Source organism: Mycteria americana, chromosome 1 (genome assembly GCF_035582795.1).
Source record: "Mycteria americana isolate JAX WOST 10 ecotype Jacksonville Zoo and Gardens chromosome 1, USCA_MyAme_1.0, whole genome shotgun sequence".
Taxonomy (NCBI): domain Eukaryota; kingdom Metazoa; phylum Chordata; class Aves; order Ciconiiformes; family Ciconiidae; genus Mycteria; species Mycteria americana.
In genome coordinates this window covers 67,948,400-67,968,397 of record NC_134365.1, presented here as the reverse complement: position 1 = coordinate 67,968,397, position 19,998 = coordinate 67,948,400, and the positions used below count along the sequence as shown (strand labels likewise).

Below are 19,998 nucleotides of genomic sequence, written 5' to 3'. Positions count from 1 at the left end.
CAAGCAAATAAAAAATTAAAAAGACCAGAATACTTTGGTTCCCACTTCCCTTCCTCAGCAAGATCCTGCAAAGCACGTCACACGGTCTTCTCAAGTATCCTAAGTGGATGCACTAAATTCTAACAAAAGTCTTAACAAACAACATTCATTTCCATTCTGTTAAAAGTCCATTTCTGTTGAGCATTTTTACAAGCATCAGGGTAAATCCTTTTTTCTTCTGCAGGAGGACAGAGAGCAACCAGCAGCCTCCTGCTGGGCAAGGCAGGGGTGGATGGCTCAGGCAGGCAGAGCAGGGCTCAACCCCAGGCTCCGTGTCGCTTGGCAAGAGCTCCCTGCAGCCTCTTTGGAAGCGCCAGGTTTGGAGGATCCACTCCACCCAGATCTTAATGTCTTCCTCTGACACCCGACTGGTAGAAATGAAACGGGAAGAATGTGGAAACTGGAGGGCTGGAAGGGTATTTGGGACACGATGGAAATAATCTTCCACTGCAGCCAGGGAAGATAAACGATTCCTTCCCTATTCCAAATGCAATGCCAAGTGGTGAACAAATGACTCTGCCTTTGACCCTATGTCTTAGCTGTATGGTTATTATAAGCACTTGAGGATGAAATCTTGCTCACAAAATTAGTCTCACTAATTTCCAAAAAGGACTAGATGGGGACAGCACTTCATCCTTTTTTTTTTTTAAACACACACACGCCCCCCCTTTAAATAGCAAAGGCAAAACTAGTTCAGCATCAAGACATATAAATGGGAACTAAAGCATTTAGTTTCCATTCCGTTATTAAAGTTTAAGGTTCTTTTGCTAATTAGCATCACATAACCTCAAGTCCCCGTAACCTGATCTAAGAGGCCAAGTCCAGCACCAATACTGCATGCAGTACAGTCAGTGGTGATACATGCAGGTTCACTCACCTCTCAAATTACCCCGGGATATATTGCTGGAGGAAGGGATTAATCAGACGACTCCCCAAACTGCAAGAGTTTAGCTGGACACCCGACGGCGAAGGCACTCTGCGTGCACAAAGCCGGCTCTGCCCGTGGCTGCCTACGCCCCCTTCGCTCTCTACAGAAACCTGCTGTGAGAGCCCCTTCAAGGGGAAGGTACAAAACCCGTCCCAAACAATCCAGTTTACAAGTGTCTGTGCTGTTCACAGTTTTGCTTTATTGGGGATACTCCATGTTATTTATAATATGTTATTTATAAATATCAGGTATGTTAATGAATAGTTACTCAATTAGCAGAGCCAACAGGTTCCAGTAACGCCTCCTCCTGGCATACTTACCACTGTCCATATAGTTTGTTCCTTATGCGTGCCATAGGTTTGTAACGAGCATCTACCGCTCGCTTACAAACAGGACCCTAGTGCTAAACATCACCCGGCTACACCAGCTCTTCAGTTCCCTGCAAGCACCTGTATCATTTTCAAATGCTAAAACGTGGTAAACATTCACCATCATTTATGTTTCATCCGAATAAAAAGAGAACAAGCCAACGGAAAAGATGACAAACTGCACGCACTGTAACTAAGCCGACTGCTACAAATTATTCTCCCCGGAGAGAGAGAGAGAGAGGCGTCTGGGTTTTCCTTCTGGGATTAGCGATGGTAACTGTCAGTTACTTTGCCGCTACTCAACTTCTCTTTATTCCTGTAAAACCAAAACTCCTCCTCAGCAACTCTGCCCGGTACACGGGGAACATCTGAAGCAGACGAGGCTGGCGGGGAACTCCGTGACTGACATGAGAGGCTCGCAGCTGCCAGGCTGGCTGCAAGAACCGGCGCGGTATGCTTGAGGCAGACCCCTTCGCTTCGCGTTGAAAAGAAAGGTAGGGATGACTACGGGTCTGCTTCAAAACAGCACCGGGGAAGTTTCTGGCGTGATCATTCAATTGCAGAGAAAAGGACGGGAGGTAAAGCAGAGGGATGAGCAAGAGGAGGAACGCAGGGGGAATTCAATTCGAACACCCTTCGCAGCCTACAGAGCGTTCCGAAACGCCCGGTGCTCCCTTCCCTCCCCCGGCAGCCTGGGGAAGAGGCGCCACCTGTTCCCAAACCGCCAGGGAAGCGGGGCACTTGCCGGGAGAGCGGCAGGCTCCCCCGCAGCGGCTCCTCATCCTTCCTCTTCTCCGCTTAACTTCCACCGGGCCGGCCCGGGCCGCGGGACCACCCCGGCGGCAGCAGGCCGCCGAAGCCCCGCCGCCCGCCGCCGGGGCACACCCCGTCCCGTACAGCTCCGGGCAGAAATGCTGAATCACGAAGCCGCGGGACCGGAGGCGGCGGTGCCGGGGGGCTCCCCCTGACCCCCACCCGGGGCTGCCCGCCCCCCGCTTCGCCCGGGCACAGGTCCGGGAGAGGGGCCGGGCGGCGGAGGGCGAGCCGCGCCGCCCGCCCCGCTGCGGCGCCGGGCACTTACTTGAAGGTGAGGACGCAGAGGGGCCGGTAGGACTTGTGGCTGGTGTTCTCGGCCATCCGCTTGCCCCAGAAGTCGTTGGCGAAGGCGGCGGCCACGGGGGCGGCCGCCCGCACGTCGGGGTTGTTCACGATGGCCCAGACGTCGTCGTGCACGAACTCGCCCCGCAGGGAGTTGCCGTAGCAGAGGGCGCACAGCCCGGCCAGCACCGCCGCCGCCGCCGCCCCGCCGCGCCGCCCGCCCGCCGACGGGGCCGGGCAGGGGGGCGGCGCGGCTCGGTCCCGGCTGCGGGAGCCCGGCGCCGAGCCCGTCACCATGGCGCGGGTGCGGGGCGCCGCGCTGGCTGCCCCGGCTCCGCCGCCGCCGCGGCGCGGGGAGGCAGCGGCGCCCGCATGGTGCGGGGCGGGCAGCGGGACCGCCGCCGGCCACTCGCGCTCTGCCGAGGCGCAGCCTGCCCGGCTGCAAATAAACAGCGGCCGCCTCCCCGCGCCATCCCTCCTCCTCCTCCTCCTCTTCCTCCTCCCTCCCCCCCCCTCCCGCACGCATGCTCCTTGCCGCGCTGTCGCCCCCGCCGCCACCTCAGCCCGTCGGCGGGGTGGGCTCTGCCCGGGGTGGCCCCCGCACAGCGGGGAGGGAGACCCTCCCGGCACGGCACGGCACGGCACGGCCCGGCCCGGCAGCACCCACGCGAGGCCGTGCTGCCCGCGGGCGGGGTGTGCTGCGGGGCTGGGAGCGGAGCCCTGGTGCGGCGGGTCGCCTCTGTCACTGGCGGGAGACAGGTGCGAGGCTGCGCTGGCTGGTGCCAGGGCCTCCTCCGTCCCCCCGCGGGCATCCCCCTCCACGGCCGGTGGCGCCAGGACCAGCCTCCCCGTGGGCCATGCTCACCTGGGGAGTGGGAACGTCCCAGCCGGCTCCACGGCATCCACGCTGCTCCACAGCATCCCCAGCATGCGTGCTGATCCACAGTGTCGATGCCGCTCCACCGCATCCACGCTGCTCCACAGCATCAGTGCTGGGCCACACCATCCAGGCTGCAGCCTGCTCCGTGCCAAACGGTCCCCACCGTGTCCTGCTGGTGGGGAAGGCGTTTTGGTGCCGTGGAACTTGGTTCCTCTACTCTGGTCCCTCACCTGTCCCTCCTCCAAAATCACCGGAGGCCTGCCTTCTCCAAAGCATTACTCTGATGACTGCAGTGTGTCTGTCCCCTCCCATATGCGACCCTTCTTGCGCTAGTGATAACTCCGAATAACTTTTGCTTAAGAAAAGGCCACGTTCAGATCACCTACTCAGCCACGTATAAAAGGTATGTGGCCGTGGCTTTTTCAGGAAACAGAAAAACAAAGACTCTATTAATGCTTTTCGCTGTTTAAGTAAAACCTCCTGCTTATAACCGAACAAAGAAATAACACTGCTTAGCAAAGAAGCTTCGATTCAGTTAGGTGAATGAAGATACTGGACATACTCTGAATTTGTTCCTGAAAAAAGATATGCTGAGCATGGTTCACCACCAGCCTGTGCAGTTCCAAGCTGCTCTGCGCGTGCCTGTGAGAAAAAGAGGGGAGCGGAAGCCGTGAAGAGTTCATGCGGACTGTCCGGGGCGAGCCCTCTCCAGGAATGCTTTTTCCCCCAGCATATTTGGCACTTCGAGTGATCTGGTATTTTCCAAGTGCAACAGAACAGGCTTTTCAGATGCACTTTTGTCATAGCTAAAAATAACAGTTAACTCTGACTAGAACAGCCTGTTTACATCCGGGACAGAAGGAAACTCCACCAGAAGCAGGGCCATCACTCAAACTTTCCCTTTAAGTGGCTGATGACATTTTGGCAGTCGGCTCCCCGCAGCTTTCTCCAGCATGGGAGGTTGTTCATTGTGGTGTGTTGGTATTCATTTCCACCAAAGTTTTGAAGCTTGGGCACGTAAAAGTAGACTGCAACATCTGTGCCTGGGCACAGAAAGAGAAACAGCCTGGTATCTAGAGGCACTGAAGTACCGAAGCCCACGAGTGCCCAGCAGCTCTGGAAACAAAGTCCGTATTGCAGACATGCCTAAAAGGTGGAATTGGGACTTTTCGTTGACGTAAATTAAAATGGCGACAGTTACTGGGAGGATGGATGAGGGGAAGGATGGACGAGGGGAAGGATGGACTGTAATGTTGGTGAAAGCAAAAACAACGTGTAAGATTTAAAGGTTGAAATTGCCTTACAGTAGACTCCAGGTAATATCTGGAAACCTAAATTACTCTACCAAACAAAATCTGCAATCCCCTGTAGTTCTGAAATGGGCAGCTGAGGGTCTAACTATTCTCTGGGGCAGATGTAGCGCACATGGGTGAGCTAGGCAGCCTAAAGGGGGGTCAGCAGCGCTGCTGAGGTGACCCCAACAAACCCAACGCAGCTGGCAGCCCAGCTGGGCCTCGGCAGGCTGTCCCTCTCAACAAGACCCTCATACCTCATCTCCAGCGTGGACCAGGGTCTGCACAGCCTTTCTCCCTGATGTCTTTCAGCCTTCTGTCCTTCTCCTTCATCGCAGGTTGGGGGCAGCTCGCCGATAGCCCACTCCTGCCATGAAACAGGGCCCAGGGCTGCCATCAGGCAAGCTGATGTTGGGGCAGGGGACAGGTCTCTCCATTCGTTATCCAGGACTGTGGTACACGTCCCTGCTGTGTCACAAGTCCCGCTGTCCACCCTTTGAACTTAACTAGTTCACCACATAAAGCTCACAAAAAATGCAGAGTTCTAAAATGGTAAGTGATGAAGAGGTGATAAAAAGTCATTTTCTCGTCAAGGGATTTCCTGTCAATATCTTATGGCAGTAACATACAGAGCCATATAACATCGCATAGTACAACAGACGTACTCTATGGAATAAATAGCATTGCTTCCTATACAGATCTACAGTTTCCTGTTCGCTTTCATAACCCACCATGCTTGACAACACCAAAAAGCGTGGAAAGAGATGGCAGTCCTGACCCGTTCACGACTCCTTCTGCCCTCACTCTCCTTAGGAGGGCACCAACACTGGCCGTTAGCTTTCATCTGGCACAGAAACCTAGAGTTTGCAAGGGAGAAAAACCTATTTATTTTCTCATCTATTTTCTTATGTGCTTATCGAAATGTTATGCACAAAGTGTAGTTAACACTGATTTGTCAAGTTTCTTTTATGAGAAGAAAATCTATTCGCACTTCTCCAAGATAGACCAGATCTTCCTTTTCTTCCCGCAAGCAAACATCTGAAAGAGACAAAGCAATGCTCCAGTCACCCACGGAGGAAGACCTCCTGTTCTTCACACCAAGACCTGCTGAAATACAAGCACATGGTCTTCTCCTTTCAATCCACAAAAGGAAACATTACTTCGTCATGCAGCAGTCACCATCACAGATTGAATTTAAGATGTTGTCTATCGCTAGAAGTCCTGACCACCTACAAAGAAACTAACAGCAAAAAGTCAGAATTCAGAGGGCAGAACACATACTGAACACCGCTGTATATTGGGTCTTAAGTCTGCACATATATATGCAGGCATATACATAGAGGGAGAGGAAAGAGAGAGAGAAAGAAGAGAATCCAGTGATGGGATGGTTTGCTCTGAAGCTTCTTTGCTACTTCCAAAAATATCTGGTCTAATAAGAAGTATTTCCTCCTCCTGCAAGCCTTGATGCTGTCTCTACCTAAAGTAGCCATGTCATCGCTTCTGAAATGTAAAGCCAAATTGCTTCTCAGAAAAGCCTAGCTGACTTCTGGAATCGTGTGTGTAGCTGAAGCACTCCAGCTATTTGCCTGCCTACTTGTATTTGAATCACAAGTTTCGTGCCAGCTATATAAAAAGATTAACAAATGGCTGTTAAAACTAGAGACCTTGAAACTAATTATGTGCGATGCTCAAAAAAACCTTGCTCTGCTAATTGAGCAGAGCTCATTACTTCTGAAGTAGGAAAGTTTAGCCTCCACTTGGAGTAAAACATAAGGCAGGGTATACAAGGCAGTAGACACATTTGAACTGTTACACTTCAAAGGGTTGAGCACTGATTGATCTGTTATTATCTGAAGATGGCAACCGCTCAAAGGCAGAGAGAAACTGCAAAAGTTTTGAGTTTCAAGCTTAAACATGGAGTTCTGAAGAGTTTAGCTTTGCATTGACTGATTAAAGTATAAGAATGCGGTAAATACGATTTAAAAGTTAAATTACCATATGGTCATAGCTAGAGGTAAATTTCGAAAGTAGCACATGTAAATAGTTTCTTGCTGTCTGAACAAATAATTTTACGTTTAAACTAAGTCATTTGGTAACTGGTACAATTGATTTCTGCTTGTAGTCAGTTACTGAATGGTTTTGCAATTGATTTCAGTAGCCCCAGGATGAAACTCTGTATCCGCCACGCATATAATCTTCGGTTGATACAGACTATGTACATATGGTTAAAAGCAAAAAAAAAAAAAAAATTAAAGAATGAGCCAGCCACCAGGTTCTGCCAGCTATTAAAGGAAATTGCCATGTTAAATGGAGGAGTGTTGCAAAACCTGGAAGTGAGTTTGGCATCTTTAATGCAGGGTGCCGTCTGTGCTGGAAGAGCTTTGGAGAGACAGAGCAATCCATGCGGTCCAGAGCCCCTCCAAGGAGTTCAGTGCAGGATCATTCTGTTTAGTCAAGTAGGATTTGAACTTTGGAGCTACTGGGAGCACTGGACTGGACTGGGCTGGAAAAATCCTAATTATGACCCTTTTTGCTTGTTACCAAATTGCTTTTAGGTCTATGCAGGCTACAGAAAGTTTCTCTTCCGTGAGTTCTTCCCAAAGCCCAGTGAAAGTTACTTTGGTTTTGCTTTCACTTTCAACTGTGGCCAAGAGCCAGAAGTACTACAAGCAGGAGAGGAAAACTTCTTGCCTTACTACCCTGGTCCTGTGATCCTTAGGAGACAAAGCAATCCAGTATCCTCAGGATGACCTCTCCTTTTCAATAGGGGCGTAGTATTTCAAGTTCAGTCCACAACCCCCTAATAAACCTTCTCCTTGTGGCAGTAATGGGATGTGCTAAATATTAACCCTGAAAATTCAAACCCCTCAGTTTTTACAAAGCTATATCAACAAGAAGATATCACATGGTAAGCACTGCTTGGTGGATCCCCATGGATCCACATTTCCCATCCCTGACACAGACAGCAAGTGACACAGAATCCTCCATGACCCATTTTTAGATCCACTTGTCACCTGTTTCATATGCTTGTGTAAAATGAGAGATTTCAAGCTGAGAAAAAGCTTGCCATCGTTGTTACTGGATTAGAGGGAATCTCTTTTTCAGCTCGTACAACAAACGCGTTTTCTGCTTTTGAAGAGACCCAGGTTAAGCCTTAGTCTTTGAACTAGTCTAGTCTAAGTCTAGACTTTGAACCAGGTCTTTAAACCCCGTGGTGGGTGGAACATCCACAATTTGAGAGGGGAGAGGCATCCAGCAAATGGTACGGAGTGACTTGTGTTTGGTAGTCGCAGTTTAAAGGTCAGGGACAATACAAAGGTGGGACAAGTCCCAGTAATGAGAATAATGGGATTCTTCACCTACGGAGCGGAGGCAGACTATGGCATAGGCTGCTGAAGTCATCCACTCCAGCGGATTCACTCATCGGCTGAGGACATTAGTGCTTTCCATTTTTGTGTGCTTCATTTGGGTGTTTGGAACCCCATGATGGAATGACAAGTGGAGGAGGGAAAGCATTTGTCTTTCCTTATTGAGCATGGATCAGCACTTTTCCTTCTGTGGAAGCACTGTAGAAATTTCCCAAAGCCAAAGAGAGTTCTCAGTCTTGCCCTTGCCTGAAAGATCTTTTTTATGGCATCAGAGCGAGGGAAAAGTGCAGCCTACAGGCCTTGAGTCATAAGAGTTATCACTTGTAACATTCATCTATTTAATACTGATTAAGTACAAGACAGTTTAAGTTGAATTTTTATGTACTTCACGGAAATCAGCTAATGGCTCAGAACCACAAAAATTAAAGAGGGAAAACCCAACTCAAGATAGTCCCATTTCAGGGTGAGCAAATGAGGGACTCTTAGATGAGCCAACTTTTTTTCACTTACAGTGCATAGCCCCAGACTGCATTTTTGCTCTGCCTGGAACCTTGTTTCTGAGTACAAGCAGGTCAGAATGGGTGTGAGGCTGTTTAAGGTGGGGATCTTGCCAGAGAGAAGTTCTTTTAGATGCATAACTTTCCTGAGAAATAGGCATTAGTAACTCAGACACCGTACACTTCCTGCGGGGCTGTGCAAGGACACGTGTAAATTGTCACATGGCTGTAAAGTTGGATGCTGAGATGCTGAGGGCACCGGAGTCAAACACAGCATAAGAAGTAGATTTGGGCACAGCACTCTAACCAATATTTAGTGGTTGGAATTCATATTGTTCCTGCAGGGAGGCATGGGATTTGGAAGAAGAATCTGATTTTGACGAGACAAAGGAGGCATTTTCAGCTTGGACTGATCTGAATCAGTTTAATTTGACCCTATACTCAGCCTTCAGAGTTGGCTGTACGTTCCTCAATGTCATTGTCTCTTGGAAGTTTATATGTCAAAATAAGAAGAGAAGTTAAAGACCCCAAGTCTGTTCCTTATTCAGATTCAGTTGGTTTTGTTTTCGGGGCATCTTTGAGCTGGAATTCAGTAGCAGTTCTCTCCGAAAAGTAACTGATTTATATATAAGATCTTCTGGCATCCCTAGTTTCGATTGAATTGCAGTCACTGCAAATGGTCTGATAAAATCAGACAGTCGGATAAAATCAGGAAATCTCTACATTTATTCTCTGATTACCGAGCAAGCTCAATTTTATCATGGTGAAGTAGAAGCCAGTGGTTACAATTACTTTTCTTTCCTTTCATCTATTTTTTAATATTTGGGTTTAAGATGGAAAAATTACAAATGAATAAATCTGCACCAAGTCCAGCAAGACTTTTCTCTATATAATAATATTATTCATATCTCTATGATTAGCAACAGATGGAATAAATTTTAGCAAAAATATTAAAATCTATACTGTAGAATAAGCCACATGGAGTCATTGTAATTTGAGGAGGGTGAACATTTCCATAAAAGCTACTGAGAAAGGAATACGACATTTTTTTTGCAGGTGACTTCTTTGGATTTTATTTTTGCAAGCAGATACAGTTTTATTTTACAGTGCTTAACCTTCTGGTGTTTATGTTGAACAAACACTCCAGATAAAACAACGCATCAATCAGCCACTCTGGGCGTGCTTCTTCTCACTAGTCCTCTTACACCAAGTTGTACTGAGGAGCTCTAGCTGCGTTAAAGCAGACTTAAGTTTTCAAGTGCAATTACAACCACCGAAGCCAACACCAATGCTACACTAGCTGGAAAGCTATCACGCAGGTCTGCTTTTCACCTGCAAACATCACCATGTGTCAGCTGCGGTTTTCCCAAAGTGTTTGAGAAATGCACAGACAGCTAATAGACCAGTTAAAAATCAAAGCAATAAAACCCTGTACAGCTTCTCAAAGGAAACAATTTGAAAGCCCGGTTGAGAAGGGCGGTGTCAGGAGGAAGCGGGATGGAGGAGGAGGCAGCTGGGGATGATCCCAGTAGCTTTTCAGTGCTCCCTTTTCCCTCTCCATTGTTTCCATAGACCATGCCTCTAAGTGACCCTCAAACTGGTGGCAGGATAAATTGGACCCTCCCCAGTGATCCTTGCTCTTCAGCACTCATCTGCGCTCCTGTAAGTCTGTTGTGGACAGGTAAAATAAGTTGCAATAGTCAAGGAATTTTTAATAAAAATATTAAGACCATTCTGAATGAAACTGATTACCTAGGTTTGGAAGCGCCAGGACCAGTAGAAGAAGTGCTGTGAGAATGGTAGGTGCAGATGGCACCTCAGTCGTCAAAATGCCAGCACATCTACGTGCAGCTTACCAGGACCTCCCTAAACTGAAGGCAGACTACACACAGAGTAAAACAGAGGACAGACTACAAACCAAAGCCCCTAAGAAGAGATGCAAGGAAGAAAAGAACAGGCTTAGAGATGTCAAACACCCAGATGAGGAGAGAAAAATAAATCCTAATCCAGGGATGGAACAGGATGAAGAACACATGAGGGTGTGAGAGCGAGTGGAAATCCTATTTTGTTTTGGGTAAAATCACCTTTCTCTCCTGTATTAGCTCACATTGAGCTTTGCTACATTGTTACTGCAGCGTTGCAAAATTAGTTTGGGGGCTACAAATGTTAGAGTTACCGGCCGAATGTGCTAACAGTACTTACACACCTTTCATCCACGTGAATGCAAACTCTTGGCTTGCCTGAAATGCTCTGGGAAGACATATGTGTGATTTTTCTCAGTTTTCCCCAAAATGAGTGCACATGTATGAGCTCAAGATTTTCAGCTGCTCCTGCTAATGGGGACCACAGGACTCCCTCCTTTCAGAGCCTCTCTCCAAGGAGATGAGTCTCTCTCGCTTTCTTATGCCTGCTCACGCTCCCTTCATGTGTTTCAGCTGATTTCTCCTGCCTGATTCCACTCCAACTTTCTTCTCAGTCAGTAGGAACTTGTAACCTTTGAATTTCTATTGTTAAACAATTTAAAAAAACAAATTACTGAGCTTTGCCTAGTTTGGAGCTTACAAAATTTCCCATGGCTTCAGCCCAAAGCAAAAAGTCATCTGCAGTTCAGCTGAAACACTCCTAGCAGCCCTGCAATAGGAGCCTGGAAGCCTTCTGGACAGCATTTGGAGCCTGGAAGGTGTAGAAACCAAAACAAGGCACAGTTTGAGAGCAAACCCAGCATGCTCGCTGTTACTAAACCTGCTCAGCAACACCTCTGTGTAGGGTTTTCTGTCACCTCCAGTAGACCAGTCCCAGCACATTACACCTGCCCTTTTCTTCCATCCCTGGGACATAACATCAAATTCAGGGGCCTGGCTCGAGGTTCATCTGACCTCATTGCCACGTCCTAGGTCCTTCTTAGTTTTTCCTGCGGGCTGTCTAGAGGCTTTCAGAGATGCTCCATGGCCCAGCACGTCTTAACTATTACTGAGTTCATGCCACAGCTCTGTTCCTCAGGCACAAGGCAACCTTTTCTTTTGTAGATTAGAGGTCACATATGCTGAGACAGAGCTTCCCTGGAAGCTGCTTCAAGAATAATGAGTGATTCTCCGCAAGACCCAAGGATTTTTGTGACCCTCATCATCATCTTCTCAGTGCAAAAAGGCCAGCACTCTCCAGTATAAACAAAAAGGATAATAACAGCAAACAAGCCACTCTATCAAATGACAATACCCCTCTGTACTCTTAATCTTTCCTTGGGAAAAGAGGGAGAGAAAAAAATTAATTACCTGAGAGTCAACATCATTTATATCACTACTGCTTAAACAGACCTGTTGATAAAAAAGGTAAAAACATACCAGGCTTGCTCTGAATAGTTTTATAAGGGAAAGGACTGGAGAGGAGCCTGAAGGAAAAACTCGGGCACAGCCCAGCTTCAAAGAAGTGCTGCAGAGATCCACGCTTTGTAATTTGGGCCTATTTCTAGTTATCTCTGTGTTTACATAGATTGACAATTGTGAAGAAGAGAAAAATCATAAAGATGGGGTTAGTCTTTTTTGGCATGAGGCTGGCGTCTGCCATGGGAAATTAATCCATGCTAAGCTGCAGTAAGCTGAGCTGCTGAGTTTGTATTCGTGTCACTGAGACCGCTTATACTCACTGCTGGTCTATAAACTCTTATTAGTCAGACTTGACAGTGGGTGACAACTTGATGAAAAGAATAGCCTCTGGATCACGATCCATTCAATAACAGTTTATAAAAATGATATTAAATGAGCCATTTTTCCTAAGACCACATACCAAAATATTTTGGGGAGATGAATAAAGCGATAGTGGGGGATTTTGTTTTGGAGAAGGGGATTATAAGGTCCCAGGGCGCTTTGTCACTGAAATAACCACATCTGTCAGCTAAATTGGCAGAGCTATTATATTTAGTTTCTAGAAAGAGTTCCTCAGACACTGAGGTCTTGGATACCTCCCAAAAGATTTGCTCTCTGGACAGTTGAAGCAAAATAAAATTAGGGGGGAAAAGTAGTTCACAGCCACAGCTAGCATTTTCATTTTTTCTCAATATCGCATGGTCCGAAATGTTGATGAGAAGAGACAGGCTCATGAGAGGTGACTTGACAGGAATTACATTTTAATTTCCTTGGCAAGATTTTGCAAGCTTTTCTCTCTCTCCAGTGGCCACCTTGCTGTTGTTGCCTTTTGGGGGCCCATATGATCCTCCCTATGAAGAAAAGATATCCCAAGGCATTTCCTTTTTTCTTTTGCAAGACGCAGTCAGAGAATCCCATTAAATTTTTAAATTTGTTTAACTGGCTTCTAACTTTGCAGACTCCTGTCATGCCATAAAACTGACTGATGAATGACAGGGCCCTGCTAGGTTTGGCTAGGGTGTAACGTGAGCTCCCAGGGCTGGAAACAATAAAACACAATTTTCTGAGAAATGGGGTTTTGCAAGGGACGTGCTAGCCCTGACTTCACCACACCCTTTCATGTTGTTAGCTGCAGTTCAGCAAGTTACGGCTGGATTTCCTTACATTTTCTATCATTAGTGAGCCCTCTGTTCTCAAAGGTAGGAGAGGATTCTCCAGGTAGCTCAAGGTCATTTAGGTAGAAAGTTGATGAGTGTGGTACTGGGGACTTGCCCTGCACATATGGGAGCCAGCGTAGGGGTTGTGTAATGACACGGCCAAGGCTCATACAGAGCAGTTTGGAAGAGAGAAGAATTTCAGGTGAATCAAAAGGCAGCCTCTCCCCTCCCACACTGACCTTCTTTGGACCTGCCCTGCGCTGAAAATCCTCTCTATCTTTACATCTATCTGTACATTTTTCAGAGGATTGTGGGTTGAAAAGAACAAAGAAAGAAACGTTAGAGTTCCGCTCTCAGCTCTCATTGTTGCATGCTGGTTTTGGAAACTAAGTGACAAGATGTTAATGCCGTTTCGGCTCACTGTCATTAACGCAGTCGGGCTGTCCTGGAAGGGAAGCTTCCTCAAAACTCAGAACTGCTTCCTTGGCTTTCTAGGTAAAACTGGTCAGATCTGACTCCCTCCTGCAGAATATGCTCCTCAATATCCAGGCAGAGACAACGATAAACATTTTCACCTTGTCAGGCTGCCTGCAAGTGATCTAATCGGATCAGGAACATCTTAATTCATAATGAATCGGTGCAAGTGGCAGTGGAAAGTGTCAACTGACCAGCTGAAAGTGTCAATGAGCAACTGCCATAGAGATCCTCCAGCTGTTTGGACCATCCTGCCAGCTGTGCCATCGGCTGCGCAGGCACCGAGCTACCTCCAGGACTCAAGAGCACCTGCACCCAGGCCTGGCCCTTATTACAGCTGCAACCCCTCGCATCTGCCCCCAGTGAAAGCCTCCTGGTCCCAACCCGGGCAGGGGAACAAGGCAAAGGAAAGGTGGAAGAAAGCAAGCCTTAGCTTCATCACTGAACAAATCTGAAGCAACAGAGGTAGAGGAAGGCTGAGAGATGTGCCCAAAGCTACAAAGGAGCTTGGCAGGAAATACAGGCAGGAGCTGAAAACACATCTCCTGGTTGGGCAGCCATCTTCTCCCCCTGAGGGCACACAAGGACTGGGAAGGGAAAGACCCCCATACAGCACGAAGGCTCTCTGCTCTGGATTTCCCTGGCTCTTGTGTTCTGGTTCACACTGGGATGAGGAGGCGGGAGCGAGGAAAGGGGGCATCAGCGTGCCAGTGCCTCTGGTAAGAGCTTCAGTAGTAGCTGTTGTTACAGACCTCAACAGAGCCAGCTGTTTCTCTGCCCTGGCCAAGCACCACCACAGTGCACGGGAGAGGTTGGAACAAGGCTTTCCCTGACCTTTTTGAAGTTGTCATATGGACTTTTTCAGTCTTTGCACTTTAGGATTTTGAGATAGGAGTGGGACAGGACTTTGCTTAGGAGGCAAAATCCCATGCCCTCCCACCGCTGACCTCAGGACACGGTCATCGTAAATCAACCCTAGAGCAAAATCCCTCATGGGCAATATGACAGGATGTCACATTGCTATAGCGTCTTGCAGCAGCCAGTGCTTGTGTCTGAGAAGCAGGAATGCATATGCCCTTACAGTGACAGCATAGGAGATTTTGTTTTGGTTTTGAATAAATGATTGATAGGCTAAAGGCAACTGGGGGGAACAGGTCAAACACAGCTAATGAAAAAAGTAGACCCAGTCGTCATTCTGTTATATCGCTTGCTAATAGAGTAGTGTTTAGCAATAGCTTGTGTGTTGTAAGGCTTAAGGTTATCAGCAGAGTGACTGCAGAGAGCTAGTTAGAATTCATCCTGCATCTGTGACTGTAATCCAGCAATTTAGACAAAAACATGTACTCTGCATAGGTGCATGACACGGACTATTACTATTATTAATACAGTAATAGTCATAATAAATTACATATTGAGTGTGTTTGTTATTCCAAGGAAAACTTAATTATAATTTCCAAGCTGGCAGCATTTGATTTACTTTTTGCTATCTCTGAAATTGTATAATTAGTTCCCAAGTTACGACTGCTGTGAAATCTCTGCCTTGTTGGGGGTAGGAGATGTGGAGTTACAGCTGCAGCCATCGCTCTGGCAAAGATAGCTCTCCCTTGATAATATTAATTTTTAACATAAAAATGAAAGACGAGCAAAATTCCCCTAGAAAAGGGGGAATGCTTGGAAGGCGTCTCTCAGGGAGCCTGCCCTTGCATCGCTGAGATGTCTTTGGTAAAAGGAGCTCTCTAGTGTCCAGTTGTAATACTGCAGTTCAGTATTGGTGCTATGAGCACACAACCTAATCAGACAGACGTGCGAAGAAAATGGAAAGCCTAGGTCTCTTCTTTTAGGTACTCAGTGCTAATGCGTAACGTGCAAAGTGCTACTTAAACACCACAACCACCCAAACCAATACTCTACTCAAAAGTTTTAAGGCACGGCGCAGAGGTCTCGTTCGTTCCCACCTGTCTTTCTCCATCTTTAAAGGAACTCCTGCTGCACTGATGAAGTGGCTCCTGCTTGGTCCATGGGGCAAGGATGTGTGTGCGTGTCTGCCAACATCCAGGCCATGAAAAAAAGGTTTAAAATTTTACTGTGCTCCTCTCCAGAGACAGCAAAGTGCTTGCCATTTGGGGATCTAAGGTGGTGTGCACATACTGGTTTGAGGCAGTATATTTGGTACAAGTGAATGCCTACTTGTGGCTGCTGGCTTTTAATGCATGCACCTGATTAGGTAAAATGGTCTCCTGATCAGGTAAAATTGTCTCGTGCCAGACAAAACGAGCCCTTGGTCACTAATCCTAGCAAGCAAATCACAAAAAAGATGTGTGGCTAGTAGGGTACAAAGGCAGATAGCCCCTCTGCCTTTCTAAAAAGAAGCCTTTAACACGTTAATTAGCAGTTATTGCGCAGGTTTGAGTGCATGCTAGAATAACAATATATTGCCTTTACATTGCTTTTAATGCTTGCATTTTGTTTTTTTCAACAGGTTAGTGATGAGCTCACTAATGTTGATAAAAATGAATTTAAAAGTCTATTTGGTTATCACTGGATATCACAGATGGAGAATAATGACTTGACAAATTGGCAAACTGAGATTATCTGCAAATATTGTGAGAGACACTGGAAGCTCTTATAAAATACACCATCATTTTTAATAGCATTTTGCTATTATGGTACTTCCCTTGTGGATACTGAGGTTTAATATTGCAAGTATGAAAAACGATGCCATAGTTGAAGCTTTGCCACTGAAAAGCACCATCTTGTGTTTCGTATGCTCTGCTTCCCACAGCAAGGCTTATTCTAGAGTAGAAAATAAATTAAGATGTAATAATTAACTAAACGTGTTTCAAAGGCAAGAAATCCCACGCAGGGCTAAGTTGCTCACCTTTAATCACTGCAAACAAAATGACGGTGGGTTTCCCGCAAGTTACTGCGAGCCAGAGGCTTAAACCTTTTGCCTTTAGATGTGTTCACAGCAGTTTTTTCTTCTCCCATTCTTGACCTTCATTTCCTGAGCTCAGCTTACAGAGAAGAGGTTGTTTTAGTAGCTGAAAAACAATTTCAAGAATATAAGCCACAAACAACAAAGAATCCTGCCAGATTCGGGTCGGTCATGACAATAATAGTTTTTCCTCCACTTAGCACTTCAGCTCAGAATTAAGGTCACTCTTGATAAATGCAAAACCTATCAGTACATTATCATGTCTAAGCACCCTGTGGAATAGCTAAGATATGGCAGCCCATTTTCCCTTTATTTTTGCAAACGTGCAGGCATGGTGGCAATGGCTTGACCATTCTCAGGGCTTTTTTTCCAAATAAAACAAACTGTTGATATTTTCAGGCCAGAAAACTGAAGGGAAGTGTTTCTTGCCTCCTCAGAAAACCCTTTGTAAAAAAGTCCTCTGATGCTTATTCTCAAAAAATGTGGGTCCTTTTTTCATTGAGATTTAGGTTAGAAGGGACTGTTAAGATCTTCTTGTCTGAACTCCTGCATAATACAGGGTGGAGAATTTCAGCAAAATAGATGACTAATTTCAGTTTTATTTGCAGTTTTGGGTCCTTGTAACCCCCAGAGCCCTCACTCCCCCCAGCTGACATCAGTGGAAAGGCTGCTGTTGAACTGAACTGGAGCAGAGCCTTAGGGACGAGAGCAGTTCCTGGAGTCCCACAGCCATTTGTCAGGTAGAACCTGGTATTTTACACCATACCATCTTTGAAAATGATAAACCAGAAGATGTGTAAACTGTGTTTTAACAAGAAGAATAAAATTCATAATTCAGGACAGCAGCGAAAGCACCTGGTTTCACGCTTCATTTCTGTTTTTAAACATAGAAGAGGCTCAGAGAAGCATCTGCTGAGCTTCTGAATGAGTTTGGATCAGCTGCAAGCACCCGTTTACCAAAAGCAAGTCCAAGTCAGACATGAAATCAGGCAAATCCCAGTGACGCTGGGTCAGTTTCATATTTACATCCCTAACTGATAGCAAGTCTGGATTGGTGGCAAATGTATCTGACAAAAAAAAAAAAAAAAAAAAGGAAAAGCTTTGCATGTCCTTCGCAACATGAGATCCCTGAATATCAGACAGTTGCAAAAAGGATGTACCTAACCATTTGGGGTTTCATTTCTGGTTTTCTTTCTCTGCATTTATGGATGCAGATTTATGGAAATCTCCATTAGATGAAGATTTGGAAGTGGAGAAGAATATTTTTGTTCCATTAATAGTTTCAATCCAGTAAGGTAAGTATGTAGTTAATGTAAAACTTAAGACTCTGGGGTACCCACAGCATCTACCTGAGATCACCGAGTCACAGCCTGAGGGCCACCACTAATTCAGTGGAAACTTCAGAGAGCAAATCACAATTTTTGGAGTGCCACTGACTGTATAGAAGAAATGTCTTAATTTGGTTGGTGTGAAGGGCCCCCTGAAAAAAGTATTACTTTTAGTACAGAAATAACAAAAAGTGTCATCTCGCTCTCAGCTCAGCTGTGAGATTTTACTCTCCTCAGTGGGGTGCAATACGTACTTCTGTGGTGGCTATCTGACGAAGGAACAGACGTGGTAAGTCTGGAAACACTTCTGATCTGCCACAGCCAGCACGGATCAGCCAGACCTGGCAAAAGCCAAGTTATTTGTCACGCCCCAGGGACTAATAAGTAGACACCCACCTGTAGCACCTGCCACCACCAACACAGACACCACCAGAGTCTAGGCAGGGTCACAGGTCTCAAATCTGAAGGGAACCACTGCAAGTACCAGCCCAAGGCACACTGACAAAAGGGCTGGCAGGAAACAGCCATCGCTGCTGTTCCTTCCTGCCAGCATTACCATCAGGAGAAACAAGAGACTCGCGGACATGGGGTGACACTGCTAAATGCAACACCACAGGTATCTTTTGTCAGAAATGCACAAGTCATACAGGGTGCCGCTGTGCTGTCACAGGCCCGGAGATGGCGTGACACCTGCGAGGATGCTGGCACAGCCTAGGTATCAGCTCTAGAAAATCAGCAGAGTCACGCTGCCCCTGGATTTACCATCCCATCTCGCCAGGGCTACTCAGTGGAGGCACATCGTGTAGGGGTGAAACCACAGCTTCGGAGCTGGTTTGGTCTCTGCTGTCAGCCCTGCTGCTGAGACAGAGTTGTCTTGTGGACCCTTGCAAGGTGTCTCTGCCCAAGACTTCCCACAGCTTCTCTTCCCAGGGTGGCAAATGTTTGCAGATCCAGAACATCTGCCTTTGCCCTAAGTGACAGCGATACTTTTGAAACAGTATTTAAGCTCCTTTGAGACTCTCATCCCAACACACAGTTATGCTAAGTGTGTCCCCCCTATGCACATATCACATAAACAACATTAGCAAATCCTAAAACAAGTGCAGATTATTTATAACACATACTAACTAGGAAGCCACTTCATAAAGCAAGAAAAATGTGAATTGGTCTGCCCAGGCCAGTACTTTGGAAAAGCAGTGCACAGGTTAAAAAACTTCATTTCTAGCTAAAAACTAAATAATAATTAAAAAAGACAATCCAACTAGCTGCTTGAAAAGTTCTCAAAAGAATTGTGGAGGCTTTCCCTTGCCAATGAGCTAGACACCCTTTTTAAGGCTGCTGCCCATCACCTGGAAGCTTGCTTAGATTTTCCTGTGCTCTCGTTTGGAGTTGCTAGGATTAGTGTGGGCTTCATGTCAGAATCCTCTGGCCTCAGCAGACCTCCCCAGCTGGCAGCACTGCGGTGGCAGGGTGCACTTCCTACTGTAGGATGGTGGGAGATGCCAAAAGGCAAAGGATCTGGCCTTGTTGCCCGTGTTGGTGTTGACAGTGAGTCACCCAGCTGCCTCTGCTGAAAATTAGTCTCTCTCTCTCCAGCCCTGATGAATATTGATGAACTTCACAGCATCAAAAGAAGCAAAGGCAGGACAGCTGTTTGAGGGGACAAATACTTCAGTTCTGGATTGGGAAAAAAGAGACAGACAGGGGAGTGGTTGTGATGAGCCAAGACAGTCTTCTCCCTCGTTTGTCAAAATGTGATTTACAGACACTCTTCCATTCACCCTGTGGCTGCCAGTTTCCACATCCTATATCCACAAATCTCTCTTGCTAATTGGATAGGCAATATGTGGGCTGCCTCCTCTATAAAAAGCTACTCTGAACTGGGACGCTTCCCAGCTCATTTTAATAAATCATGACTGTAATTAAATTCTTTTGCTGCATATTTCTGCAATAAAATCTGTATCATTTGCTTATTAGCCTTCTTTACTGTCCAGCTCTCATTTTGTCTTGCTTCTGAAGCTGCCTTTCCTGCCTGGTCACTTGAAGAATGCCATTTGCTTTGAATCCCTAATCTAATTCAGCTGCTTTTTCCTCGTTCTGTGCATCCCAATAGCCCCACTCCTGCCTCCAGTCACTGTCCCTGCCATCAGTGATCACTTCAACTCACTCTCAATAGTTCTGCTCAATAAAGCTGTCCCATGGCCTCAAGAACCACTTCCACCAGCGTGCCAGCAAGTGCATCTGAGGCTACGCCTTCATAGTGGCCAGCTGC

The 19,998-nt window shown here is 46.7% G+C and overlaps 1 protein-coding gene and 2 long non-coding RNA genes across 3 annotated transcripts in view; 1 reads left to right on the top strand and 2 right to left on the bottom strand.

The window, feature by feature from the left end:
- TMTC1 (transmembrane O-mannosyltransferase targeting cadherins 1) overlaps window positions 1-2,853 on the bottom strand; it is a 147,356-nt gene extending 144,503 nt beyond the window's left edge. Inside the window, exon 1 of the mRNA XM_075504034.1 lies at window positions 2,417-2,853. Within this exon, the coding sequence (XP_075360149.1) occupies window positions 2,417-2,730 (314 nt within the window). The 5' untranslated portion in view covers window positions 2,731-2,853. The remainder of the gene's footprint in view (window positions 1-2,416) is intronic.
- Window positions 1,680-19,557, top strand: LOC142410867 (uncharacterized). The gene is made up of 3 exons (XR_012776056.1): window positions 1,680-1,829; window positions 17,007-17,138; window positions 19,323-19,557. It is a non-coding gene; the product is annotated as an uncharacterized LOC142410867 (long non-coding RNA).
- On the bottom strand, window positions 16,156-18,914 carry LOC142410859 (uncharacterized). The gene is made up of 3 exons (XR_012776053.1): window positions 18,489-18,914; window positions 16,342-16,504; window positions 16,156-16,256 (listed from the first exon to the last, which is right to left on the bottom strand). It is a non-coding gene; the product is annotated as an uncharacterized LOC142410859 (long non-coding RNA).
- Window positions 19,558-19,998: the final 441 nt, after the last annotated feature.